General features: G+C 36.5%; 1 protein-coding gene across 2 annotated transcripts in view; it reads left to right on the forward strand.

Moving 5' to 3' along the window:
* rcbtb2 (regulator of chromosome condensation (RCC1) and BTB (POZ) domain containing protein 2) overlaps positions 1–21,540 on the forward strand; it is a 36,308-nt gene that overhangs the window by 13,189 nt on the left and 1,579 nt on the right. For both annotated transcript variants that reach the window (XM_039660111.2, XM_039660112.2), the window contains exons 5-11: positions 590–748; positions 6,763–6,870; positions 8,767–8,909; positions 9,938–10,128; positions 13,760–13,886; positions 19,066–19,205; positions 19,350–19,480. In XM_039660111.2, the coding sequence (XP_039516045.2) occupies positions 590–748; positions 6,763–6,870; positions 8,767–8,909; positions 9,938–10,128; positions 13,760–13,886; positions 19,066–19,205; positions 19,350–19,480 (999 nt within the window). The remainder of the gene's footprint in view (positions 1–589; positions 749–6,762; positions 6,871–8,766; positions 8,910–9,937; positions 10,129–13,759; positions 13,887–19,065; positions 19,206–19,349; positions 19,481–21,540) is intronic.

The raw sequence follows: 21,540 nt of genomic DNA on the forward strand, positions 1-21,540 counted from the left end.
TAGAAAAGTTAGATTTTTGGAATAAGCTTTGAAATAACCGATCGTTTCGCATGATAAGACCCTTATTCATCGTTTGGTGTCGTTTAAAGACATTTAAAGCTGCATCTGTAACTGTTATAACTGTCGTTTGGACCTCGGTTGGACCTGGTTCCCATGGAAGTCCATTATAAGGAGAAAAATCCTGGAATGTTTTCATCAAAAACCTTAATTTCTTTTCGACTGAGGAAAGAAAGACATGGACATCTTGGATGACATGGGGGTGAGGAAATTATCAGCAAAAGTTTTTTCAAAAGTGAACTAATCCTTTAAGGATGTTTCCATGGTACTGAACATACATCATAACATAATAGATAGATGGAGAGATAGAGATCTGACAATAACCACCACAGTTAATAATGAAAATGTTTTTAAACTTCCCAATATAACAAAAGGTCTCAAAACATGGTGTTTTGTGCTAAAGTATCCGTCAAAAGAACTAAAATCGAATACAATATGGCTTAGTGCCTTTATCAAATCGCAAAAGTTTGTGATTTGATGAAATAATTATGCCTGTATGCCACAAATGATTATTGTCCTCTCTTGTGCTCAGGTGTTCGCCTGGGGCTACAACAACTCCGGGCAGGTGGGCTCGGGATCCACGGCCAACCAGCCCACCCCACGCAGGGTCAGCAGCTGCTTGCAGAACAAGGTGGTGGTCAACATCGCCTGCGGACAGCTCTGCTCCATGGCCGTCCTGGACAATGGAGAGGTGAGTTGAGATCAACAATAGACGTGACGAGAGTTTAATCAATCGGTTGGAAAAAAAGAATTAAAAAAATGATATTTCAATGATATTTATTCACAATCAGTATTGGGGGTACATGTGACACAAGTAACGTAATCAGATTACTTTACTTTACATTTACTGTAAACAAAATATCTGAGTTAGTTTACAAATAAGTAATGCAAGTTACTTTGTTCTCTCCTGTATTGACTGACAGCTCTCCTGTCCCCGTGTTGAGAGAGTAAATCGTGAGTAAAAGCAGAGGCGTTGTGTGCGCTGTGTGTGAACATGACGATTATTGCAGTTCTAGATTAAATGTGAACATGCATTTACTCATCTCACTCACACAAAAACACATTTAGTGTTCCGCATAATGAATAAAATCAGTCAAATGCGAACTCAGATTATCACTCAAACCTGCAATAATTAAATATGTCAAGTAACACGTAGTTCTTAATCTCATTTTATTAACCTACGGCTCTGCTGTTGACCTTTGATCCAATTTAACCTGGGCTCCAGACTATTTGAGAGCTTTTTTTTTTTTACCGATGGTGGCGCCAGCACCTGATTTGGTAGCACTGGGGCCATTTTTAATCATAAACTATTGTTTTGCATTAATAAGTGCTGTTACTAATACTATTACTTTTTTGTGTCAATTTCACAGTAAAGCACTGAGCTTTAATTGAGATGCAGTTGAAGTTAACTTTCATTAACAAGTGAATATAGCAAAATGCCCAGGTTTAAATCAACACTGCTCAGAGTACATATGGCCCCACTCTACAGTGTTAAAGTAAATGAGATAATTAAGTGATTAAGTGCCATGTCATATACGTATGATTGAGTATTAGTGATGAACACCTGCTGTTAACAAGCAGAATCAACTGATTTTTAGTCACCGCCTTACATGAAATCAGATGAAGATAAAAAGAAGACATTAAATCTGTGAAGATCTCAGTAGAGGAGGATTAAACAATAATGGTGACCAAACATTAACTTTAAAGGCCATTGCACACCGAGTCATCCGAAATTTTCGCACGTTAAAAAAAAAAATTCGACCTCACGTTATGTCAGTCACGCTTGCACACCGCCTCCGAAACTTTCGTCCGTCATAAAATTAATCGGATCGGGTTCGATTTTCTGCGTTTTTCGCATCCAGAGCCAGCATTTTGAGAGGTCTTTGACAATTCAGGGCCAGGGGGAGCTCGTACTCAAATCATTGCACATATGCGCCGTGCTTTCAGTTTCGGTTTTCAATTCGATCAAGTGTTTATGTTCTCTTCTCTATATTGGATTATGATATTAATAAACCTCCCCTTTCAATCAGATTGAAATTTAGGATCGAATAAGGTGTGATTGAGCAGCCTATTCGATAACTAATGTATTATTTGGGCACAATATACACAATAACAGCCTAGCTGTTCTGTCTGCCCAGCGCTTCCAACGGGCCGCGCGCGGGTGTGTGTTTGTCCGTGTGTGTGTCCATACCTGGTCCATACCAGACACACTGCCAGTCTCCGTTCAGAATCGATTGGTTCACGGAAATTGGTGGTCTTGTTTTTAATATGTGGCTCCAGAATCGCTAGCAAAGCATCGAACTGTCCCACTGACATTCTGAGGTAAATTTTGAATTGGATTGGATGGACGTAATATTTTCTCTTTCTTCTCTTTTCAATAAGAGAGAGGGCAAAAATCATCCTCACTGCTTGACGAATCCATTTGGTATTTTTGCGTTTTTTCCCGCAAAGGTTTAAGAAATACGCAACGGACTCGGTGTGCAAGGTTTCTATGCGTGACGAATTTTTAGGCTGACGAACACGAAAATACGCATACGAAAATTTCGTGCTCAGTGTGCAATGGCCTTAACACTGCTTCAGTGTTAAGGCGGGCGTACAGGGTACGAATTCTGATGGTCGGAAGATCAAATGTCCAGGCACACTTTACGAGTGAGTTCATCCGAAAATCGTACGGAGGCAGTGATATACGACACGATTTTACGACCTGCTGAATTCCGAAGAAATCGCACGAAGTTCTGCGCTAAACTATCATAACTGCATATAAAATATTGATACAAGCCGTGATTATTTCAGCACTGGGAAACGGACGTCCAGTCACCCTTGTGTGTGTGTGTGTGAATGAGTTAAAAAACGTAGTTATGGTGGGCCATTAAAAAAAATTTAATTTCAAGCTCTCTGAATGATTAATTGGCTGTTTAAACCACCTCATGTGAGTGTTTGCAATTAATTTTACTGCGAGAAAGCTATAGCGCAGTGAACGGGGCTTGAGTGAGCTTGAGGGCGTTGTGAGTGAGGGCGCGGGTGCCAGATCCCGTGTTGCCAGATCCACATAATGGAAAGGTGACAGTATCTGGACTTGTTTTTTGGATTAATTTCACACTTTAGGAAGTTATTAAAGTGGTTCGTAAACATATGAATCTTATTTCCAAAACACAAGTTTTGAACTTATTTCAGATTTTTATATAATTTCTTCGTTTTTGTTAGTTTTTGCTTGTTTTTCGTAGCAATATCTGGCAACATTGTTCTGTCGGCATTAATAAAAAAAGCTTAGGCTGTAGACAAACTGTAATTGCTTTTAGGAAGAAACAAACGTAATGATCATCGTGACGTGTAAGAATCTGTAAGAAATGCATAACACTATCAAAAACAATAGCAGATGTTTCAGAATGAAATATGCCAAATACTGGCCAGTAGGAACACGGCAGATGCTGTTTAGTTAACCTTTCACAAAGTCATCATAAAAACATTATTTGAAGCAGTGTTCCTAGTTAGTCCACACACCATTTTCGTCTTTCTTCTGTGGATTTCCTCAGCTCCTGATTGGTCAAGTTCAGATAGATCGACAAATCGGCTCATTCAACCGCACACACCTCGCGAATGCAAGCCGACAGCTCCCGAACTTTTTAGACATGCTTAAATATTATCGGGAGGTCGAGAGGTGCTCGGCTCGTATCTTCCTCGCACATGATACGAGCCGCGACATGCGAGCATTTCTCCCGAGTGAAAAAAATCATCTGCGAGCTCGTAAAACAGCAAAAAATCGCACCGTGTACGCCCGCCTTTATTTTAACACTCAGTAGAGTGGGACCACGCTGTAGCGTGTAAAAAAAACAATGTCAATGTCAAATTGAAAAAAATTAAAATTGGATCATATTTTGAAATTTGAAACGCTGTAAAAAGTGTGAAGCCTTTGAAAAGTGCTTGAATTTCACTCTGACTATTTCTGCCACAACATCATGGATAAGGTGTTGCTGCATTAAAGGTGCGTTCACACCATATCGTAATTGCTGCAATGAATTGTGTGATTTTCAACTTCTAAAAAGTGTTTACGTCCTCGTAGAGCTCGTAATTACAGCTTGAAGGGAGTTTTCTGAGAGCTCCTACTTTGTACCATGTGACTGCTGGACCACCTGACCACTGCAGATTCATGTGGGCGTTGATGGTGCTACTATAGAAACGCACAATTCCCAGTTTGAGGACGTGAACCGCTCAGAATATAACATCAAGTGTTGTTGTAGACATGGAGGGAATGCAGCATAAATCAATGGAGAACGTTGGTGATTTGTGGACTGAAGCCTTCTTTAATTTGTTCGTTCATTGCACAACGTTTCTTCTGGTTTTGATCTGATATGGTTTATAACAGAGAATTCTGCGCTGAATTTGGACTCATGTGCATCGGCTGGAAAAAAGCGACCATTCGGCCTCAGTCTGGAGCCATGTCAACCATACGAATAAGCAAATCATCAAATTTGGGTTTAATTTTAGTTTTTATTACTGAAGTGTTGAACTTTCTTCTCCTGCGTCCTATACTTCTGGGGTCCAGAAGAGCAGCACAGCTGAACGGCTCGTTTGAGATGTGCAATCTACAACCCCATTTTCAGAATAGTCAGGACATTTTTTTAAATGTAATAAAATCAAGAATCTGCGATTCTGTTAATTATCTTTAACCTTTATTTAACTCCTATGTTTTCATATAAAATTCCTATGTATTCATTAATCAACATCATTTTACTTTGTAGGTATAAATATATTTTGATTTTGACGGCATAAAAATGCAAAGCATATATAATATATAAAAAAAAAAATATATATAGAGCGTATCCAAGTTAAACTCTTTTGAAACGGTCCTTAAAGGACAAATCCGGCGCAAAATGAACCTTTGGTCTAATTACACATTGCTACCTAGTCAACCATCATCTGAGATTTGTTTTCATGATTGCCGAATGTAAATAGTTTTATATATAAAAACAGTTTAGCCTATAACGCTAGTATAATGCTAGTATATAGGGCATAGAGTAATGACAAATAAAAATCGCTTGTTATTACCACTAACAAGGCTCAAAATAGCCCCACACTAACACGACAGCATAACAAGGGTCCCTACATTCAAACCGAAGCATTGAGAACTTTGTCAGTGTCCAAACAGTTTAATAAGCAGATATTTTATACACACAGTCAACTTCGCGAATACAGGAAGAAGCCATCTTTAAAAAATAGTCTCTACCAGTCGATCTACGAACGCCGATCCAAGTGCGCTGGAGAGATGTGAATAAGGTGATAAGGTGAGCGCGAACAGTAGGCTACGTGTACATATTGAAGAGAAGAAAACGGTTTGTGTTTGTGTTTCTTCCGTAAACAACGGACCATATGAGATTCTGCACAGTTCAGCGCACTTGGATCGGCGTTCGTAGATCGACTGGTAAGACTATTTTTCAAAGATGGCTTCTTCCTGTATTCTTGAAGTTGACTGTGTGTATAAAATATCTTCTTATTAAACTGTTTGGACACTGACAAAGTTCTCAATGCTTCGGTTTGAATGTAGGGACCCTTGTTATGCTGTCGTTTTACTGTGGGGCTATTTTGAGCCTTGTTAGTGGTAATAACAAGCGATTTTATTTGTCATTACTCTATGCCCTATATACTAGCATTATACTAGCGTTATAGGCTAAACTGTTTTTAGAGATAAAACTATTTACATTCGGCAATCATGAAAACAAATCTCAGATAACGGTTGACTAGGTAACAATGTGTAATTAGACCAAAGGTTCATTTTGCGCCGGAGTTGTCCTTTAATGGTAATAGGTGTGGGTATCAGGTTTGGGTGTAAAAGGAGCATCCACCAAAAACAAGGCTCACCACTTTGTGTCAAATCTCATGCGAGAACTGTCAAACAATTGTGATTTATTCATTTATCAATGCAAGTGAATTTGCATTTCCTTCAGCCTGAGGCTCATTCATTTCACTTTTGGTGTGAAAGGGCCTGAACATTTGCCAAAGATAGAGCTTTTTTTTAAAATAAAGAAACAAACAAGCGCCAACCCAGACGAGAAAAATGAACCCGACGCATTACTTTCCAGAAAAAGTAACCAACACAATTGGTGACTTTTTTTTTTTAGGGAGAAACTCAATTTTGTAACGCATTACTTTTAAAAGTAGCTTAACTTAACACTGTTCACAAGTAACAACATGTATTACTATTTGTTGGATTAGCACCCGCATAAATACATTTAAATTCCTTATTACAGAGTTTAGGCATGTGTCATGGGCCTTGAAAAAATTGTTTTATTTTTTTAACTACTTGAACCAAGTACAGTGAGCATTCAGTCGGGACATGTTTGAATGCTGTCTGGACATGATATTTAGTTCAGGAACTCAGTTTTATTATGTCGCAAACTAAACTATTTTGCAAACTGTGATTGTAACTGTCTTGGCTGGCAGCCAGGAAGTTCATTTTTGTGCCTAATTATGTCTTACAAACAAATACCATGAGAAACCGTGAGAACAAGTACTTGGAGCCTTTATTTTGCTACATTCATCTAGTTTCTGGATTATGGAGGTGGTGAGTTTTTAAAACTCTTTACTACTGTTACTAATGTTGTGGATACTTTCCTCACACTCAATGTTGAGTTTTTCTTGTGATAATTGTTGTTGGTTTTCTGTTGCTGTAATCAGCACTAGGTTTGACTCAAGGCTCTGTGTCCACAGACATATGGCTGGGGTTATAACTGCAATGGGCAGCTCGGTTTGGGCAACAATGGCAACCAGCAAACCCCCTGCCGGATCGCTGCCTTACAGGGAATCAACATCGTACAGGTGACTAATGAAGACTTCTGGGTACTAATCAGTAGGATATGGTGGCTTTCGTGGTGAAAATGGCAAAACGAATTATATTATTTGCTAATAATAATATAATAGCATAATTTCAATTCACTTCAAAGTCTCCATTTATGCATTTTTTTTTTTTTTTTTTGGATTGATTCACAATAACTACTAATAATATGCTAAAATGCTTTTTTGTTGCATTATTTGATTCAAAATTAGGGGTGTAACGATATCCTCATGTCACGATTCTATGCATATCATGAATCAGGATACTGAACTCCCGATACGATATTATTGCGATACTCCAAGACATATGGTAAAAGGTTAACAAGAAATGTACTGTGTTTGATATTACGTTGTGGGTTTAAATGAATAGGCTTGGACTCGGTGCTTGTAACCCAAGAACAATGGTGACACCAGAATAACAATATTCATGATTCTGAAGCTGAAAATACAGAATTATTTTAGACGAGTATGCATGCACTCTTTCACTATATATTTAAAATAATGTCGGCCACTTTTTACTGGTCACATGAGACATTTGGCATTATCAGGAATCACAAATATTCCCACATTGCATATACATTATAATCAACATTATGAATAGTAGTTTATTGTAGTACTGACACTAAAACTCTGGAAAAAAATAGAACTTTTGACAAAATATTGTCACTATCCACGATATGTATTGTTGCATTTTTTTGTATTGCGTTATATTGTGGCACGATATATTGTTACACCCTTAGTAATAATATAGTAAAATGTTGTTTGAGTATTTTAGTATTTATTAATATTTTGCTCTTATTTTCTGTTATTGTTTTAACTACTATTTTTTTTTTAAAATGTGTCTATTTAGCTTTAATTTATATTTAATTCAGTTTTAGTTTGATTAATTTGAGTTCTTAAGTACAACTTGAACTGATTTGATTTCAGTTAGAGGCAACATTGCTAATTTTCAATTAAGTGCTTTTAGGTTCTAAAATTTAAGTTAATTTAATATATACATTTATATATATATATATATATATATATATATATATATATATATATACCTATACACACACATATAGACCATTTCACAAGATGTAAACAACACTGGTCCAGAAGCACTTCCTGTTTCAGTTTGTTACTGTTTTCTTTATTTCACATGTAAAGAAAACATCTTAAAGATATTTGTTTAACTTTTTGATTCACTTTTATATGTTCTGTTGGTTGTATTTTATCCCAGCTTCTGTGTAGTGTTAAAAAACTGAAACAGGAAGTGCTTCTGGACCAGTTTTGTTTACATCTTGTGAAATGGTCTATATATATATATATATATATATATATATATATATATATATATATATGTGTATATATATATATATATATATATATATATATATGTGTATATAGTTGTAAAAAAATGTATTTTATTTCAGCTTTATTTCTATTAAGTGTTTTAGTTAAGAGTAACCACAATGGTAAAAATGTTTATTATTGTTTTATAATAGTGAGAGATTTATTCACTCTTTGGTATTTCGTAATGTTCTGTTTTGTTGTTCTGTGAGTAATTTGGTAATCCATAATTTATTTGAGTAGGTCTTGATATCAGGAAATCACCTCTGGTATTATTTATTATTGTTTGTGCATGACCTTTAAATGAGCAACAAAATGAACAAAAGGAAATAAAATGATAAAACATATTAGACAAAAAAAAAAATGAAATGATAAAATGGTTGACCTATTTTTGGTATATGGTCATGCCAGTCATCATTTGCTTTGAAACAGTGTGTGATTCTCCTGTTCAACCGCATGAATAGCCAAATTAACCAGTGTGATTGTAAACATTCACCTGTCGTCGTTCATGTATGGTGCCTCTAGCCCTGATCCGTCTTCTCTCCACAGGTGGCATGTGGATACGCACACACATTGGCTCTGACAGACGAGGGATTTGTTTACTCCTGGGGTGCGAACTCCTACGGGCAGCTGGGTACGGGCAATAAGAGCAACCAGGCTGTGCCCACCCTCATCAACATGGACAAGGAGAGGTGAGATCCACACCTGACTGACTCCACAGACACCGTTGATATGGTGGAAATAATCTACCTGTCATCTTCTCACCTGGTGCGGTTAAACGCATCTGGCTGACAGATTAGACATACTGCTATTCATACCCACGTCATGTATTTCCTTAACTTCTAACAAAGACACAATCTAATTGAGTGAGACAAGTAGGTCAGTGAAATATGTGGTTCATAAAGCGAGGAACGGTTCAACAGGAACTGTTTTCACACATGGGCGTCCACTCAAGAAACTGAGAGAGCCCTTCTCAGACATTAGAAATTAGAAAAAGGTCTGCTTGTTTAGTTTTAACAATTTAAAACACTAAAGATCCGTTTATTTCTACACTTTTGGATTGAGACAAGAAGGCACAGCACGTGGCCTACAATTTTACTGTACTTGAAAATATCAACATATACGTTTTTAAAAAAATAAGAGATGATTTATTTGTGACTGTGTATAACAATCTAGACCTAAAACCAACTGTCCTTGGACCATAATGCAGTACTGTACTTCAAATAAACAGAATAGATGTGTCAAATAAACATACTGGAAATTGTTTAATGGTTTACACAAAAATATTAAGCAGCACAACAGTTTTCAATAATCAGAAATGTTTCTTGAGCATCAAATCATCATATTAGAGTGATTTCTGAAGGGTCATGTGACACACATCACAGGAATAAATTACATGTTACTATAAATTCAAATTTAAAACGGGTATTTTAAATTGCAATTATATTTCACAACTGTTTTACTGTGTTTTTGATTTAAATAAATGTGTGTGAGAGAAAATGTTTAGAATAATCCAAAAGAGTTCCTCTGTAAATAAACCTTTTTCTTTCCAGGTCTCAAGATTATGTTTTTGAATAATGTGTCAATAACTTAAAGAATACTTTTTGCCGATATTTCCAAATTATTTTACCGTTTACCAATCAAAATGTGTCTTAACTTAGTTATCAGACGCATGAAGAAGCTTTTAATGATATAACAGCAGCATCTGTGTCTCCTGCAGAATGGTGGAGGTCGCTGCGTGTCACACCAGTCACACGTCAGCGGCCAAAACACAGAGCGGTCAGGTGCTGATGTGGGGTCAGTGTCGGGGTCAGGCCGTGGCTTACCCTCACCTCACACACTTCACCAGCACCGACGACGTCTTCGCCTGCTTCGCCACACCGGCCGTCACCTGGCATCTCCTGTCCGTGGGTAAGAGCGCTGTTCGGACATCAGCTTTCTCACTGGATACTAAAGCTTGTGTTTTCACTTAGTGTAAAGAAAATACTTTTTGTTGCTATTTACTCTTAAAGGGATAGTTCATCCCGTGATTTACTCACCCTCAAACCATCCTAGGTGTAAATGACAATCTTCTTTCAGACGAATTTAAGACGAGTTATATAAAAAATGTCCTGGCTCTTCCACGCTTTGTAATGGCAGTGAATGGACGTTTCTGTTTTGAAGTCGATAAAAGTGCATCCATTCATGATAAAAGTGCTCCACTCGTCCCTGGGGGGTTAATACAGGCCTTCAGAAGAGAAGTGATGCGTTCGTGTCAGAAAAATATCCATATTTAAAACTTTATTGACCAAAATAACATAACCGACTGACGGCCGTACGCATCGATTTACGGGGAAAGAGTAACACTTGACCCAAAATAGAGCAAAACAAAACACCAGACACGATTTAGAAGTCTAAAACGACGAAATCTAAAGAGAAATGTTATTTATGTGTGTGTGTGTGTGTGTGTGTGTGTATATGAAGAGTTCAGATGCAAAAGCCTCTAAATGCCATTTGAAATTTTCTTCTTTAATGATGATTTTTATCAAACTTGCATATATTTAAGTTCAGTAATTTCACTTAAATAACAATTAATAGGTAATTATCATTGCCATTTAAGTGAAATCACTGAACTTAAATATACAAGTTTGATAAAAATCATCATTAAAGAAGAAAATTTCAAATGGCATTTAGAGGCTTTTGCATCTGAACTCTTCATATATATATATATATATTAACGCCGTAATTTTTTTTTATCGCGCGATTAACGGTCTTTTTGGCCTTGCAAACTTTGTAGTTTTTTTTTTTCATATGCTTTTGCAACAAGACGCGGCGCTTCGTCGTCCAAAGCGCAAGCGGATCTAGCTAGACCTGAAACAAAACAACATGCACTTCGCACACACTTGTTTGGACTTGCGAGCCGCCTAAATAGTTGTCTAATGTTACGTTTTGAGTGGATGACGAGCGCGAGACGCCGAAATGGATGCCAATAAGATTCTGAACGGAAAGTTTACTTTTAAAAAGTTGCCAAATGGTCCCATTGACGAGACCAAAGTGATCTGTGTGTTTTTGTCGTTGTGAACTGAGCTATCATCATCGCAGCACGTCCAGTCTGAAATACCACTTGATGATGGCCAGGCACACACACACACACACACACAGATGATGCGAATTCTCCGCCCCCTCATCAATATCAGGACCTCGTCAGTATTTCTTTCACCCTTTTATTGATGGACAGTTACATTGTGTGACAGATTACTTGCTCCAAGTGAGAACGTTAGTGTGAAATTGAACACGGTATAAGCCAACATTATTTTCAATAAAAAAACATTTGCACAAAACAAGCTGATCCACTTTTCCGTGTTGATGAGCAATAAAATGAGAAAAAATAATAATAATGGGACAAAAAGAAATCAAGAGACATTTAGAATAGATAAAAATGTACGATTAATGCGATTAAAACAGTAATGCGATTTAAATATTTTAATCGTTTGACAGCACTAATATATATATATATATATATTAGGGGTGTAATGATACTCGCACATAATGATACACGCACAGACCATTTTTCTTGCTGACTAAAATTTCGTTATTTCAAATGTAGGCGCGTTGTGCTCATAATGCCGCTCATAATGTAAGGCCCCGTTCACACCGCAAGTCTTAATGCTCAATTCTGATTTTTTGCTCAGATCCGTAAACCAGGAACAAACATTGTGCCATGAATGAACTATCCAGTGTCCACAGATCAGCAACGATCACCATGGATTTACTGTATTATAACACTACAAACTGTTACCATGGGAGTTTGGTAAGAATAGTCGGCTATAATGCTTTCAAGTAACATCACGTCGGTTTTAATTTGACATTATGAATACAATTGCTGCCCTCAGATGTTAATCTGAACTAAAATAAACTTTTGTTTATAACTACTACAGTATTACATTTCATTTTGTCCAAGGAGCTGTTTTGTTTTATAAGCTCCTAAGAAAAGTCAAGTATAGCTCCATCATTGCTCAAAGTTAAAAAATATCATACTTTATGAGGTTAGTTTTAATAAAAATATAATTAAAAAAAAAATTAAATCAAGGAAATTTCTTTGGCATTTCTTTCTTTTTGCTGTATCGGAAACATACCGAACCAAACCGTGACACAAGTGTATCGTATCGAACCGAACCGTGAATTTTGTGAACCGTTACACCCCTAATTAGTATATATACACCCCTAATTAGTATATATATATATATATAATATATATATATTAGGGCTGTGCAAAAATTAATTGCGATTAATCGCATTCAAAATAAAAGTCTGTGTTTACATAATATATTTGTGTGTGCTGTATATAATTATTTTGTATATATAAATACACACACATGCATGTATATATTTAAGAAAATGTGTTATTCATATATAAAATATTTAGATTTATACAATATAGATTATGTTTTTATACATATATACAGAATTTAAGCGCAAATAATTCTTAAATATATACATGCATGCATAGGTATTTATATATACAACATAATTATATTCAGCACACACAAATATATTATGTACACAGAGACTTTTATTTTGAATGCGATTAATCGCAATTAACTTTTGCACAGCCCTAATATATATATATATATATATTATCTGGAAATATTTTATTTCCAGATAAAATATTTGCTCTCAAATAAAAGCTGAAATGTTTGTACACAACGTAAGTAAGTTTTCATAAACTCTTCTTCATGGCAAATCATGCCTTGCTTCTTCAATGCCATTTATCGTTTGAATTTCATGATAAATCATACAGAATTTGAAAACCTAGACTTTGTTTCTTATCCGAAGTAGCATAGCACAGAGCTCTTGGCGATTATTGGATCAGAGGTGCTACAAATAGTGTTTGCTGTTGGGAAAACCACAGATCTAGCAGCCTGGGCTTGAACTACGGGTGATTCATAAGGTCAAATGAGGCTTGCATTAATGTTGCTATTTTGTAACTGTTAAAGCGTCATTGTCATTGTAACTTGCTCTAAATTCAACAAGAGATTTTCTTTTACACACAGTATGATTTGCAGTTTGACATGTTTTTCCACACCCTTTTGATTGACAGTATATAATCAGCCCTGATAATCAGTTTGTAAACAATCGGCGATAGCAAAAATGATAGATTTAATTGTCTGATACCTATTATTGGCAGATACATCTATGCATCTCTAATACACACACATACATACATATATATATATATATATGAAGAGTTCAGATGCAAAAGCCTCTAAATGCCATTTGAAATTTTCTTCTAAAAAGACCATTTTTATCAAGCTTGTATATTTAAGTTTAGTAATTTCACTTAAATGACAATTAATAGGTAATCTTCATTGCCATTTAAGTGAAATTACTGAACTTAAATATATAAGCTTGATAAAAATGATCATTTTAGAAGAAAATTTCAAATGGCACTTAGAGGCTTTTGCATCTGAACTCTTCATATATATATATATATATATATATATATTGAACCCAACTACGTATTATTTTATGTTGTATTTTCTGACTGTTTCCTGCTCACTAGATGGAGATGACTACCTGACTGTTGCCCAGTCACTAAAGCGAGAGTTTGACAGCCCAGAAATCTCTGACCTAAAGTTCCTGGTTGATGGCAAGTGTATTCACGTGCACAAAGCCCTTCTTAAAATCAGGTAACCTGAAACCTGCAATCAAATAATCTCTACAGCCTTTTGCCTTTTTGGTAAAAATCTTATCTGTTGTGTGAGTAGTCAACAGATTTGGGTTTTCCCCTCCGGTATCCCATCATTAAACGCGTCCTCAGCACTCGCAGCTGAGCGGTTGACATGAGCGTGTACAGACACACTCCTGTATTGCTCTTTGTCTCTACAGTCACTGTTTTAATATTCTGAGCCAGGTGCTCTGTTTTGTATCTTATGAGAGCGGTTCTGTAGTGAAAGTTTGATTGTTTTTCTTTCCAGTTGTCAAAACAAATGAGAGTCTGGGATGCAAGTGCAAATTAGACAAAATGGTTCAGCTTCACTGCACAATGTCAATAATACTAGAGGAGTTTGTGCCTGAAAACAATGATTTTTAAACAATTTTAGTTATAGGATTAAAGCGTATAATACTATGGTGAGATGGTGTTTTTCCACTCAGTTATGTCGTAATAGCGAGATGCTATGTCGTTAAAACAACATATTTTCTTGGCCTTATGAGGACATGTGTAGTCATGTAGAAAATATGCCTTTATCCACATAACATGTATAGCCTATCACACCTTTATCATGCATCTGCGTTCAAAAAGCTGAAGCGAAAAGAAGCTTCCCCAATCTATTTTTTAACATATAGTTTAAATAGGTCTATCATTTTTTTTCTTTCATATAATATATAAAAATATCGTTTTTGTTTTTGTTAATAGGCTATATGTTCATTACCTAGAGATATAATTAAAACAAAGTAGTCAAAACACGTATAACAGAACATTTTATATTTTTTACAATATTGTACATTTATGTTTATTCATTTAGCTGACGCTTTTATCCAAAGCGACTTACAATTGCTATGTCAGAGGTCGCACGCCTCTGCAGCAACTAGTGGTTAAGTGTCTTGCTCAGGGACACATTGGTGTCTCGCAGTGGATTCGAACCCGGGTTTCTCACACCAAAGGCATGTGTCTTATCCACTGCGCCATCATTGTGTTCTTATTTTTTTTAATTAACGAAATGTATATAGGCTATTCGTCTTTATTACAGAAGATACAATACAATACAAACATCTTCAAGACAGCCTACAGTCTTCACATGTATAACGGATTGTCACCTTAAAGGATTAGTTCACTTTTGAAAAAACTTTTGCTGATAATTTACTCACCCCCATGTCATCCAAGATGTCCATGTCTTTCTTTCCTCAGTCGAAAAGAAATTAAGGTTTTTGATGAAAACATTCCAGGATTTTTCTCCATATAATGGACTTCAATGGGAACCGGATGGTTCAAGTATCAAAAGACGGTTAATAACAGTTTCAGATGCAGCTTCAAATGTCTTTAAACGACACCAGACGATGAATAAGGGTCTTATCATGCGAAACGATCGGTTATTTCAAAACTTATTCCAAAAATGTAACTTTTCTAAGGACAAATGCTAGCCTTGTAATATATTGTGAGGCGCGTTTGCAACGTCGCGTAATACGTAATTACGTTCAAAAGGTCACGGGCGACGTAGCCGAAAGTACAGAATCAAAATCGTCCGACATCGTTGTTTTACCTTTTAATTCCTTTTTTGTAAACGGCATTTGAGTTAGTTTGCACGTTCAACCTATGCATTCAACTTGTAAACACTCTGACTCTGTACTTCCGGCTACGTCGCCCGTGACCATTTCAACGTAATTACGTATTACGTGACGTTGCAAACGCGCCTCACAGAATGGAGAAAGGCTAGCATTTGTCCTTAGAAAAGTTAGATTTTTGGAATAAGTTTTAAAATAACCGATTGTTTCGCATGATAAGACCCTTATTCATCATTTGGTGTCGTTTAAAGACATTTGAAGCTGCATCTGAAACAGTTATTAACTGTCGTTTGGACCTCGGTTGGACCTGGTTCCCATTGAAGTCCATTATAAGGAGAAAAATCCTGGAATGTTTTCATCAAAAACCTTAATTTCTTTTCGACTGAGGAAAGAAAGACATGGACATCTTGGATGACATGGGGGTGAGGAAATTATCAGCAAAAGTTTTTTCAAAAGTGAACTAATCCTTTAAAAACAGTCCTTGTGGTGGAATAAGCAATGCTATATAGAAATATTTGGTTAGCATCTTAATTTAAACTTTATTTTATTAGTTCAATAACTAATTATGCTAACTCAGTAATTCGTATCCAACTCTTTACATTCAATTAGTTAAAGGGACGTGCAACACAGAAGCGCTACGTGAACTCGCTCGAGGCCCGCAGAGAATGAAATGAATAGTTGAATGTAGTTGTGTTTTTGCGCACAAAGTATTTTCGTAGCTTGATTAAAATTAAGATTGAGCCACTGTAGTCACTCGGACTATTTTAACGATGTCTTTAAGTGCCCTTTCAAAATTAAAAGCAATTAGGACTAATCACACGTTTACATTCAATCCTGGGCGCACACAGTCAGGTCCATAAATATTGTGACATCGACACAATTCAAATCTCTATACACCACCACAATGGATTTGAAATGAAACGAACAAGATGTGCTTTAACTGCAGACTTTCAGCTTCAATTTGAGGGCATTTACATCCAAATCAGGTGAACGGTGTAGGAATTACAACGCTTACTCCCACTTTTTAAGGGACCAAAAGTAATGGGACAATTGGCTGCTCAGCTCTTCCATGGCCAGGTGTGTGTTATTTCCTCATCATCCCATTTTCAAGGAGCATATAGAAGGTCCAAAGTTCATTTCAAGTGTGCTATTTGTTGCAGTCAACTCTCAATATGAGATCCAAAGAGCTGTCACTATCAGTGAAGCAAGCTGTCATTAGGCTGAAAAAACAAAACAAACCCTTCAGAGAGATAGTAAAAACATTAGGTGTGGCCCAACTGTTTGGAACATTCTTAAAAAGAAAGAATGAGCTCGTTTATTAATCAACTAGTGTTTTCTAAATCAGTGTCGGCTGCAAACATATCTCCATACATCTCCGCTGTAAAGTAGATGCGCCTTAAAATGCACCTTTTATACAGACAGGATTACATTATTCGATTCGATTTTTTTCGTTGGTGGAAATTTCAAGCGTTATATAGATATATTTCTCATGTCTGTGAGGCTAGTCTTTCAGTTCATTTTTGAGACGCGCTCCAATTCAAGGAGACCATGAAAGCGCGTCCTGTTCGTTTTCTTTTCTTTTACAAAAGCACAACGTAGGGCTGGGCGATATGGCCTAAAAATAAAATCTCCGATTTTATTTTTTTTAAATTCGATTTACGATTTTATTAACAACACTATGTTTTGAGTGGTGAGGGGAGTCTCTTAAATGCTTAAATTGGCCATTGCGTTCAAGAAATCAACACATATGGTATGTCTATGATTGGCTACATCGCTCAACGCTGCAAACATGTTATAAATAGAAACTCTGGCCTGTAGATCGTTCTATTTTGTTTTAGTTGTTCTTGATGCTTTTCTGCAACAGATGAACATACGTCTATTACTTTTTATGTTTTAATAATAGATATTTCTAGTTTGCGGGAGTCCCGTGAATCGTTTTATCGAGTGAGTGCATTACCGCCCGCGCTCGGCCATCAAATCTAGTCCCGCGCCACACTCTATAGGCAGGCAGTACACGTCTCTCAAGGGCCTGACCCAACCCGAGGATAGTGACTGGAAATATCGGCCCGACCCGTTAGGGCAGAATAAGCTCTAGTACCCACTCTCACCGGTAGCCATGTTGTTGCTTGCTGTATGATGTTGCCGTTTTGTGTGTGCTATGATGTTGTTGTTGTCGCTTGCCATTCTGCTATGTGAGTGAAACTAACGCTACGGAAACTCCGGGGAGCCAAAAATGTGACATTACACAAAAACTCGATTTACTTATTTTTTAAATCGCCCGCAACGAAAAATTCGAATTAATTAATTAATTTAATAGATTTTTCGCCCAGGTCTAGCACAACGTTTTCTTGTTTTTGTGAGTTTACACAAAAGTAGTTGAATCATGTATTATTCTTTTCTGTTTGATCAGAAATGGAGTATTTCAAGTTGTTTCCACTGTTGAAAATGCGAGTGGTGGCGCCGGCGCCTCCATGCCATGCAGTGAGTGCGCTACACACTCTGCACGAACACTGGGATATGCGCCTAATAATAGCGAACATTTATCTAGGTTAACGTTAGAGCGAGCGGCCATTCCAGACGGATAAGTCCTCTTCATGTTTAACAAATCAAATTATGCATTTTCTACTGTGAGTAAGCGGCGGAAACACAACACTTGGCTTATAGGCTACAGATAAACGCCCAACGCTGGTGTTTTGCTTTAAATAAATTTGTTTAGGCTTTAAAATAAATATAAATTAAATAAAACATAAATTTAAAAAAATGTTTGTGGGCTAAATAATGCCACAATAATTTATGGGCTAATTTTATAGGCTACTCATATTTTTCTTTTTCTTTTTTTTTTCAGAATTGTATCGTTTAACATGAATGTCCATTGGGAGCTGCTATCGCTCCAGCTTTTTGAATGTAGAAGTATGATGAAGGCATGATTGGCTATATACATTTTATGTGGATAAAGGCATATTTTGTACATGACTTGTTGAAAAATATCTTGTTATTGCGAGAAATGTATTTAGTTTCAATGGCATAACATCTCGTTATTACAAGAAATATATTTCGTTTAACAACATGAGAGTGCTATTACGACATTGAGTGGAAAAATAATGTACTTGGCAGCAATGTGTCGCCGTATGATACAAAACAGATAAGCATTATTCATTAAATAGTTTATATGACTGTTGCATTGTATGACTAAGCACCAGTCTCTCACTAACACACACACTCTTTCTCACACTCTCACTGTCTCTGTCTCTCTCACACACACTATCTCACTCTCACAAACACACACACACACTCTTTCTAACTATCTCACTCTCTCGGTCTCTCACACTATCTCACCCACACACACACACAAAATTATTATTTTTTTTAAATAAACATTGTATGGTAAAGACAAAAACAATAGAGTGATTGTTTCTGAATGCACCCCCCCCCCCTCCATCTCAGATAGCATGTATTTGTGAATAAATGATTCTTCTGAGCTGTTAAAAGTAACAGATTTATTTTTTTACAATAGATGGATTTGTTAACAAACATCAAAAATAAATCGCATTAATTAAAAAAGGCATTTTGTGGTTGTGTTGATAGGTGTGAGCATTTCCGAGCACTGCTGAACGAGACCGATGAAGAGGCCATAGAGATCCATCAGTTCTCTTATCTGGTGTATCGCGCATTCCTGGAATACCTGTACACTGATACCATCAACCTCCCACCCGAGGACGCCATTGGTAAAACACCCCTTCATGCCGACGGCCATATCACACTCTCAACTCAACTGAACACAGATATATAGCTGTTTAAAATGGTTTTAGATGGAGTCTGTGATGATGTTGTTTGGTCTTTATGGTCCTGTGATGGTTTGCATTGTAAAGGTCTGCTGGATTTGGCCACATACTACCGTGAGAGTCGTCTGAAAAGACTGTGCCAGGAGACCATCAAGAGAGGCATCACAGAGGAGAACGCTGTAACGCTGCTCTCGGCCGCTGTCAAGTATGAAGCACGGGTGAGACTAGATCATTCAGCCGTATATCCATCCACTTACACACAGGTCCTGTTCCAAACGTCCGTGATTAACATTAGGATGATGCTAAGCTAACAACTCAATACTAAAAGATAGCTCATGTGGAGTACGCAGTAGACTCAACTTGCACATTTGCTACACTAATGACGTGGTACACTAATAATTACAAATACAAAGAACACCGATATTGTGTTAAATAGCTCATGAGGTGCAGAAAAGATTCAGCAGAGTTTGATGTTAGCATATTACAGCTTGTTTGTTTTTTTACAATCACTAGGACCCAGTTTTCTCAGGTAATTCTTCCAAACTCTTTATAGTTTCTCAACCAAATTTCATCTTGGCACAAGCACTACCATATAACACGTAATTCATGTCTCAAATCAACTCTTCAAGTTTTTCACCCAATAAACCCAATGTCACTCATAAAACCACCTAAAAAACACTAACAAACAATCTTTATAAAACAACAATCGCACTCTCAACTGTTTATGAACTGCAGTTTAAGTTACATGGCCTGTGTTTATATTGCTGAAAAACATTATTCCTAAATTTTGACCTAATGTCTAGATTGTAATGAATTGAAAAATGAATTGTTGTGCTAACTGTGTGAAGAGCTTTGAAAAAGTGACCCAAGATAAAACCTAGCTATTGTAAAAAAAAAAAACTTGCTGATGACTTAAAACACTAATAAGAAATAAATACGGAAACACAAATATTTTTGGAAAAGCGCAAAAAAAAGACTCAACTAACATTCACAGTTGATTGAGTTTGATGTTAGCATATTGCTAAGCTAGCAATCCAATATTTTAGGGTTGCCACCCGTCCCATGAAATATGGGATTGTCCCGTATTTAAAGGTTAAATGATACATCCTGTATCAAATCAATGGTTGACCCTTATTTTGCCACACATAAGTTCAAAGGCTGGGTTCATATAAAACATCATAAAATTCGAACTATTTTCTTCTTATTTTTAAACTTATGGCAATTTTCAAGCAGCACAAAACATTTAGTGAATCTTCGGCAAGAATCTTCATAAAATCAGATAACGCCAATAATGTAAATTCTTCTTAAAGTTGCTATATGCAGAATTCAGAAACGCTTGTTTTTAGCGACACCGGTGGCCATTGAAATGAACTGCAGCCGGCAACTTATGCTTGTGCTCACAAAACGTAGAGACTGAGCAGCTAACAATTCAATATTCTAGGGTTGCCACCCATCCCATAAAATATGGGATTGTCCCATACATAAAGGTTAAATGATACATCCTGTATCAAATCAATGGTTGACCCTTATTTTGCCACACATAAGTTCAAAGCCTGGGTTCATAAAACACCATAAAATTCGAACTATTTTCTTCTTATTTTTAAACTTATGGAAATTTTCAGGCAGCACAAAACATTTAGTGAATCTTCGGCAAGAATCTTCATAAAATCAGATGACGCCATTAATGTAATTTTCTTCTTCAAGTTGCTATATGCAGAATTCTTTTACTTACTCTGTTACTTATTAGCGACACCGGTGGCCATTGAAATGAACTGCAGCCGGCAACTTGTGCTCATGCTCACAAAACGTAGAGACTGAACGTGATTCAAGGTCATTCATTCATTTTCATTCTTTGCTTAGTAGTAAAAAGAAGTTGTAAACACCTTTATACCGCATAAACTGTTAACGAACATCCAGGTGGATATTTACATATAACATTTAGATGAATATGTAAATGTGTGCTGCACACTTTCCTCTCAATAACAAAATAAACAACAAAAATTGGAGCAATTAGAAAAGCGTAGTTGAGAAAGCATCTGATCGTAGCGATATGGATATGTTTGCAGCGGCTCTGCGATTCACCGGCATCATGTCGACTGATAAGGTCGTTAAATTTACACTCTTATGATAGTTTGATTAATAAGTATATTTGAGGCTACAGACTTTATAGATCTGTCTGTGAGACTACAGTTTGAATTAATCTCTTTTTTTGCATGACACATTGACATTACAGTACGGAATGGCTCTTTGATTATAATCCTGAACATTGTATAAGCAT

This window comes from Pimephales promelas, chromosome 16 (assembly GCF_988280905.1).
Source record: "Pimephales promelas chromosome 16, fPimPro1.hap1.1, whole genome shotgun sequence".
Taxonomy (NCBI): Eukaryota; Metazoa; Chordata; class Actinopteri; order Cypriniformes; family Leuciscidae; genus Pimephales; species Pimephales promelas.